The 8,820-nt window shown below is 35.9% G+C and overlaps 1 protein-coding gene across 1 annotated transcript; it reads right to left on the reverse strand.

Moving 5' to 3' along the window:
* Positions 1-269: 269 nt before the first annotated feature.
* On the reverse strand, positions 270-8,334 carry LOC143566976 (lupeol synthase-like; the record flags this gene model as incomplete). Its single annotated transcript, XM_077053514.1, has 4 exons — positions 270-449; positions 561-644; positions 7,991-8,071; positions 8,157-8,334. Coding segments are annotated over 4 exons (454 nt in total), but the record flags the coding sequence as incomplete, so codon positions are not given.
* Between the last annotated feature and the right edge of the window lie 486 nt (positions 8,335-8,820).

The raw sequence follows: 8,820 nt of genomic DNA on the forward strand, positions 1-8,820 counted from the left end.
ATATTTTATGATTAAATGTTTTGAATGCCCGTTAAGACAAGAATGGATGGGTATGTAATATAATGGTTTGAATGTTTTAATATTCCGCGAATGTTTTTATTAACTCTGATATTGTGAACTGTGTTTATGAGTAAATCCAACGTTAAAGTAAGGCACCGGTAATGGAGCCCTACAGTTTTTTTTGGGTTAATGATATTATTCAAAAATTCAAACCATAATACTTTTAAAGTGTTGCTCTTAATCTCATTATTTTACATGTATGCTAGTGCTATTCATAAAGTCCCGTCAAATACAAGATCAATGTCCATAAAAAGAGAACATAAGTAATATAAAGAGTTTCATGCATTGTTGACGATGCGGCGGTATTCCCCAAGAGCCCATATTGGGAATATGTTTCGATATGATGAGTAATTGAGGGTGCAATTCTTCATAAAAACTCCTGTGATTTCCTGTAATTCAAAGATAAGATGTTTTCGGATCATAAAATGATATTTAGGCATATGATCAATTGCAAAATGTTTACAAAATTGAGGAATAACTAAAAAACATCATTGATAAACCTGCTGAGGGAAGTCCCCGTCTTCCATTTGTGAATTTATGAGGAGCCGGATTCCACGTTTTATAGGTGTATGATCAACTTTAGACTGGCCAAAATAAATAAAACCGATTGTATTTGGTTTCGACTATACACGAAAGAGAGAATAAAACAATAAACCCCAAAATTCAATTCTTATATATGAACTATATATCTCTTTAACATTCAGTTGTTATCAAGGTGCACAATAACCTTACAAATGAAAATCACAACATGATCGTACTAAATGTTACAATAACTGAAGGGATCTAGCCTAATGATACAAGTACCCCCTTTGTATTTAGGTATGAGGATTCTATTAATATAATAGGGGTTTTCAGTATATTTAACAGGTGTAGTTTAGGAACTGTTCAAAAGTAAATAAAAAAATAACAACCTTGTCTCCTGCTACACGTCTATGCCACTCCACCAAGTATCAACGTCACTTCTTCAGCCAAGTGATCTTTTCCAACATATTTTTGACGGATAAAAAATTTATTAACCAAATTTTAGAAAAGATATCGCTATGACTTTGAGTCTAATGACATGGTTAGGTAGTAACAGACAAGTAATTGATTAAAAATTGTTAATGTATATTAATTGTATTAAAACTTATATGTCACTATGTGGTTAAAGTATTCTTTCAACATTATTAAAGGGTCTTCAGGCGGGTAATATGGCATGGAAAAGTCCTCGTAAGATAGAAAGGCCTTCACGCAGCGGCGTAACTTTAAAGAAGGGTAGGGTGTTCCCGGTTACGGTCGTTTTTTCGCTTCGTCGGGCAAATTTTTGGTATTTTGTCCGAAACCTTTTTTAGATATTGAGCCCGGTCACCTCTCAATAACTTCAGTAACTGATAGGAATTGATATGGCTTGATTGTGATATAATGGATTTAGGGAAGATAATAGGAACAAAATATACATAACGATTGTAATACTGAAATGTAAAAGGAAAGTTACAAGATAATCTTGGGCTATGCCCTTTCTCCATGCGTCACACATGAGCCTTAACGATATACACAAACTCAATCCTAACCTCACAATCCTTACCATCCATATAATACTTGTACTACCCCATATTACACTTTAGCCACTTGTATTATTTTTCCTTTGCCTCCTTGAGAATACGTATACGTTAGTTTTCCATCATAGCTCATTCCCATCACTACTCCTCCATTCAAAACAGTCTTATCCTCAAGACTCGGATATCTTAACTAACTCCAAATCCAATTCAAAACAGTCTTATCCTCAAGACTCGGATTAGTTAACTAACTCCAAATCCAAGTGGAGGTCCACGTTGTTCTCAAGGTAACTTCAAGAAAGGAAACTAGCCGAAGAGTTTGGACAAGATATGAAGTTTGAGGGATATAAGGATCTGATGGTTTTGGCTAACAATGCAAAACTTAAACTTAGGAGGGAAGTGACCATGATGTTGAGTGACAAGGGATGTGGTGTACAAGAACATGCAATTGAACCATGGGAAAAAGAAGAAATTCATATAATCGGGGCCGTAATAACACGGTAATTGACCAAAATCAAGGTATAACAGTGAAGGTTGGCGATGAGGATTGAAATAACAACCAAACAGTGTGCTATTCCCTTAAAACCTACTCTAAAAGGTGGAATGTAACCGACCATAATCTTTGGGGGTCTAGAATATTTCATGATGGAGACTGTAATAGTTAGATGTAGACCCAAAATCAAATTACAGAGTGCCATGATTGCAACAGAACCCTGGGTTATTAGTTGGGACACAATCACAAAGGGAATGGAGGGTATAGGAGGTGATACCTAAACTACAATAAAAAGTCCAACATATGTTTATAGGAGGTTTGTGATATGTGGCATCCAGATTCAAGATGTAGGGTGCAATCCCTCCTTTGGGACACAGACGTCGATCGTTGATTTTGAACATCGAACACCACTGTTTCCATCAGAAGTTATTTTGTCAGCGATGGAGGTTACTAAAACAAAATTACAGTGATTAAGAAGTTCTTGGAACCTAGGGATGGCAATGGGTCGGGTTTGGGCCGGGTATTGGTAATCCCATGCCCATACCCGATTGTAAAATCGTGTCCCATAACCGGCTCATTACCCGTCGGGTATTTGTTGGGTAATTACCCGTCGGGTATCGGGCATACCCGTTGGGAATTTCAAGTACATTGTTTTTAGTATTAAAATTAATTTATACCTTTTATTCATACAACAATTATTACAACTTTAAATATAATACACTGCATATATATATGTGTGACAATACATATATAATATCATTATACTGTTTATATGTATTTTTATATGTATGCTTCACAACCTATGAAATACGAAGAATTTTTCGGGTATATAGTTCGGGTAAACGGGTATGTGTTTTCGGGTAATCAGGCCAGGTATCATCTAATCTCATACCCGGCCCGTACCCACGAAAATTTTTAAATCCTAATCTCCTACCCGGCCCATACCCATCGGGTTTCGGGTATACCCGTCCCATTTGTTTCGGGTTTCGGCTAAACCCGTCGGGCTCGGGCTTTTTTGCCATCCCTATTGGAACCCCGAATCGACCAGCAAATTGTAGGGGTGTTCACGGTTCTGTTCGAAATCGTAAAACCACCCAAACCGGTCACCAGTTTGGTTTCACGGTTGGTTTTTTTTATAGCTATTGGTCGGTCGGTTTTTAAATTTTCAAACCGTAACGAACAGTTTTGTTTACGTTTAAACCAAAAACCAACCGCATAAAACTGGATCGGGCCGTGTGATTTAGTTATTTAAATTTTTTAAAATTCAAATTATATATTTATATATGTATGTATTCAAATATATTACTACACATATTTATATTAAAATTTTTAAATGTATATTAGATATATTACTAAATACTTAACAGTAACAGTTAAGTAAAAGATGAGTGAAGCCCAAATGTATACAAATAATTTACTGGACACCTTGTGGGCATGTTGCTAGATTTGTGTTTTTCTTATATATGGACAACTTATGTTTAAACGTGTTAAATTCTTCGAAATTTTGACAACTCTACCGGAGATATATCATATGTTGATTTGGGTTTCTTGTATATAAACCCAACTCTAAACCGTGAAACCAAACCGTTACTAACGGTTTAGTTCGGTTCGGTTTAAGAGTGCTATGGTTTGGTTTTGGTTTACAAAAATAAAATCCGTTAGAAACAGTTTGGTTCACGGTTTGACCTAAAAACCACGAAAACCAGACCGTGAACACCCCTAACAAATTGGGTGGGCATGCCCTTAAATAAATTTGACTTCGATAGCAACCCTAAATCAACAGATGGAAATACAGTTAGAAGCACTAGGATCAGAATGGAATGTCCTCCACCCTGCGTAATGATTTAATAGTCATACCGGAGCTAGATCTTGAGATTATAGCCATAGTCTTCAATTGGTTTAACGGATATTTGACAAAAGAAACTAGAGTACATGGATTCAGCAGTTTAGAATCATAACCTAAAGAACGTGAATCTGTATGATTAGTCGACATCAAATGTCCATAGCTATGCAAGAGCTCTTTAGACCTGGAAGCGTGCGCCTCCAGTTGAGCTACTAGAGACGGAAGAGCACCAACCAAATCCCCGTCAAAAGCAGATATTGGATCATATCCATATTGGAAACATATTTGGGATGAGAATAGGGAAGTACCTCACTGAAATTACCTCCCCAAACCAGTCTTTTTCTCTTGTTGTATCATCCAATTCATCACCACGTTTCGAAATTCGCTAGATTCACCACGATCAACCTCCAATGCTTTTAGTGTAGCTTTTAGTCTCATAAACATGAGATTGTAATTGTTGAATATATTGTTCATGAGCATCCAATCGAGAATTCTGATTCACCATGATCTCGGCAGATCAAGAGCAGGTCGGACCAATGATAGGAATTGATATGTATTGATTGTGATAGATTGGAACTAGGGAAGATAATAAGAACAAAATAGACCGAATGATTGTATTAATGACATGTAAAGGGAAAGTTACAAGATATTCCAGGGCTATGCCGTCTCTACATGCATCACACGGGAGCCTTAATGATATAAACAAACCCAATCCTAACCCCCACAAGCCATTCATCATACTACCCCTTCCCCGTATTACACTTCAGTCACTTGTAATATTTTCCCTTTGCCCCCTTAAGAATGCATATATATTAATTACTTTTCTATCATAGCTCATTCCCATCAGTCACCCCTATGATTTAGTCTAAGCTTCGTCACTGCCTCCATGCATAATAGTATGGACTTCTCATAAGTCATAAGTTAGGCAAGCATTTTGGTTAATAGTATATATGTGTAGGACAAACTTGAGTAACCTAAATGATAGAAATTTAAACTAACTTTTTTTTGGCATGTATAATTCGAGCTGAAAAGAGCTTTGTAAAATGAAAGAAGTTTTATGAATGATATAGGTTCACAATTCTTTAAAGGCAAGCTGGATTATAATCCTAACTTAATGAAGTTGGTCGATAATAATCCCAACTTTGAAAATAGTTGTTACCAGTCCCAACTTTCACACTATTTGTTTTCATTGAACATCCGGTAAAAAAAACTTAACGACGCTAAGTTTTTTCCAAATTTCAAACTGATATTTTAGGGTTTTTGATCAGAATGAGGATACGAGTCGATTGTTGTAAAAGTTACCTCCAAGCAGTGGTCCAAATGACTATAGGATGGTTAAATTCTGGTGTTTAAACTTTTAAAATTAACAAAAATCAAGTTGTTTGAAGCATCGTTTCAAGTTAAGATTTGCAACAATCAATTAGTATTCTCATTTCGATCAAAAGCCCTAAAACATCAATTTGAAATTTGAGAAAAGCTTAACGTCGTTAATTTTTTTAACAGGGGTCCAATGAAAACGAACGGTGTGAAAGTTGGGACCAGTAACAGTTCTTTTCAAAGTTGGGATTATTATCGGCCAACTGCTTTAGGTTGAGATTATTAAAATCCAAATTTCCTTCTTTAAATGGATTCGTTTTGATAAGAGGATAGGAAAAGGTATGTAATAGGATTACTGGCAATAACTTGGGTGGTTTTTATCTCGTGTTGATAAAAAATGCCAGGTGTATAGTTTGATGTAGACCTATAATTGAACCGAGCGTTTAGTGAACTGTTCAGAAGAGATTTCGTTTATATAATAAACGAACCAATATGAACAAAGGTTCCGTTTGTTCATTTATATTCGTGAACGTTCGTATATGTTTGTTCATTCATGTTTCACTTGTGTTTGTTCACATATGTTCATTTATGTTCTTATATGATTGTTTGTGTTCATTTATGTTTGTATGTGTTCATTTAAGCATGTTCATATATGTTCAATTATGCTAATTTATGTTCGTGAACTATTGGTTTGATTTTAAAGGGGTAATTGTTTTTAATACTTCAGACTTTCATCCGTTGGTTAATACCACTCCCAACTTTTAATTTGTTACTCGTCACTCCCAACTTTCACTCTATTTGTTTCTGACACTCCCAAACTTAACGGACCCTAACTCCGTTAGTTTTCTTGCTGACGTGGCTTTGTTCTTGCTGACATTGCATTGATCTTGGTGACGTGGATTTGTCTTTGCCAAAGGTGTTTTGTTGCACCACCACAACCCACCATTACTACCCACCACTACCCATCTTACTTCTCCATTTCCATAGCTTCAAACAAACATCCCATTCTCTATATAAACCAAGAACACACCTCTATCATCATTATTGCTCTTCAGAGAACACACTACTTAGCTGCAATCATAATCAACTAGCTAATAGCCAGAACCACTGTCGTCAACAACTCAACACCGGAGTACCACCATCAAAACCAAATACACCCGAATTCATTACAATCGCTACCATAACCCTGTAGAATCCGACAATTCCTCTTGTTTTCAAATCAACCTTCATCGCTGTCCTTTTCCCTTACTCAAAATCGGTCACCTATGCTATCATTTTGCCATCGCTGCCGTCGATTCTTCCGGCCAAGCTCCATTATCATCGATTCGTAACCAAGTCGAGGTAATAATACCATCACTCTAGTCGTTTTCATTTACCGAATAAAAGCCCTAAAGTCTTGACTGTTAATTTGAATATCTGAAATTAATTTAAAGGAAAATGGGATGGTTCCTAGGGTTAATACATGAAGAAGATGAAGTTTTGTTTTAATTTGTTTTCAGTTTGTGACCAACAAAAATGGGAAAGAAAGGGAGACAGTGGTGGAGGGTGGTGATTATGGTGGGATGTGATGTTAGATGATGATGATGATGGTAAGATTATTGTAAGTTCTTTATTAAAAAAAGGTTCATGGTGGAGGTTATAAGGGCCAGTGGGGTTGGGTAGTGGTGTGGGTCCCACTTTTTTATTATAATTTCATTAGAAAATGCCACGTCATCAGCTGAAACAATGCCACATCAGCAAGAAAACAAACGGAGTTAGAGTTCGTTAAGTTCGAGAGTGATAGAAACAAACAGGGTAAAAGTTGGGAGTGTTGGATAACAAATCGAAAGTTGGGAGTGATATCTACCAACAAGTTAAAGTTGGGAGTATTAAAAACCAATACTCCATTTTAAAATAAACAGGCATAAACGAACACGGGCATGTTCATTTTCAAAACAAATGAGCATGAACACCGAATATTTGTTTGATTAAGTGTTTGTGTTTGTGTGTGTGTCCATGTTCATTTGAAGTTAGATGAACAAACATGTAAAAACTCTTGTTTGTGTTCGTTCGGTTCATTTACAAACTTAGTTTGGTGATGCAAAAGTGCGATATTTATAATGAAGCGTTTTGAAGAATTACAAATATTGAAATTTAAAGCTTTTATATTTTATATTAAACTTATCCGTAAGCTAGTCCGTGTGGATACATCTCTGGCTATTTGACAAGACCAGAGAGGACATTGTCGAATAGTGAATTGCTTTAAATGTATTTTTATTAAATTCACAGTTTTTTTCTTTTGTAAAGTTTTGAATTTGTAATGGTCACGAATTATGAGATGGTATTAAACGCCTTCCGTAATGTTTGTTGTGTGTAAACCAGTTTATAACATGTCCAGGTTTCGAGGTGTTAAAACGGCTTGTGCTGACTTGAACCCATTTTGATAGAAAACCCAAGTTAATACATTACTCAATTAACAATAAAATTTCATTAAAGTCCGTCATTATATATGTTGTGGTTTTGGTTGTTTTAACTGATTTTCCCAATATTCTAATTTTAAGTTTATAAGGGATTTTTAATGTACAATAACGATTTTCCAATAATTTTTCTTCCATTTAAGGTTTCTGGTAGGCAAGTTAACCACTTGAAAATGTCTAGAATATTGTAAATTAAATAGAGTTTCTACACATTCCCTCCAAAAAAATCTAGATTTGTAGCCAAGTTGTGATGAGTTGACCTTATAATTAAATAAGCATAACGAACCTGTCCGGCTTTTATAAGTGATATTAAAGCCCATGATGTCTGAACTAAATTCGATCGATTTCCATCCAAATTTGTATATTCCTATATCAAACAAGAGATACAAGACATTAGACCAACTATTTGTTAAATAAACCCGGCCTACAAGTTTCTATCATCCCATTCTTACCTTATTTGCACTCGAAAGATAACTCTCTCCCCATCCACCATCAGGAAGTTGTTTGGATAGCAGAAATTCACACGCTTTTCGAAGGGTGAGACTGTTATTAAGGGTCTCACCGCAAGCTACTAGTGCATCGACAGCGAACCATGTACCATAGGTGTAACATATTCCCCAGCAACCATACCTACACAGATTTCAAGCTTACATGTCAATATTTTAAACTTCATGTGCAAATTAGCTAGTTTCCAATCTTAACTGAGCTAAAAATTAAGGGTTGATAAACTAATATAACAATAAGAACGACCTCACCATGCATACGCAATATATAGTACGAGTATACGGCTATATGGCCTAATTACTTCTTGTACTTCCAATGAGTGAGGGATAGTCAAATAATTTGATACGGAGTTGAACAAAGGGTTAGACGACCCCTACTTGGACAATCTAGACAATGATAAACTAGACAGAAAGCGCCCCAACATATAGAAAAACATAACTTGGGCTACCAGTGGGCAGTGGAGTTACAAATCAATCATTAAGTAGTGGACGGAAAGGTCTTGTGGAGCCGGATAACAAACGACAATAGGCAGTTCGGCAACAATCAGACTTAAATTCCATCATCTACAGCTCCGATTTGTCATTAAAGATTTGCCTCCGGTTTTAAGTCATG

This window comes from Bidens hawaiensis, unplaced genomic scaffold (genome assembly GCF_021521415.1).
Source record: "Bidens hawaiensis isolate Kalapana, Puna unplaced genomic scaffold, B.hawaiensis_p1.1 tig00023156_1, whole genome shotgun sequence".
NCBI classification, from domain to species: Eukaryota; Viridiplantae; Streptophyta; class Magnoliopsida; order Asterales; family Asteraceae; genus Bidens; species Bidens hawaiensis.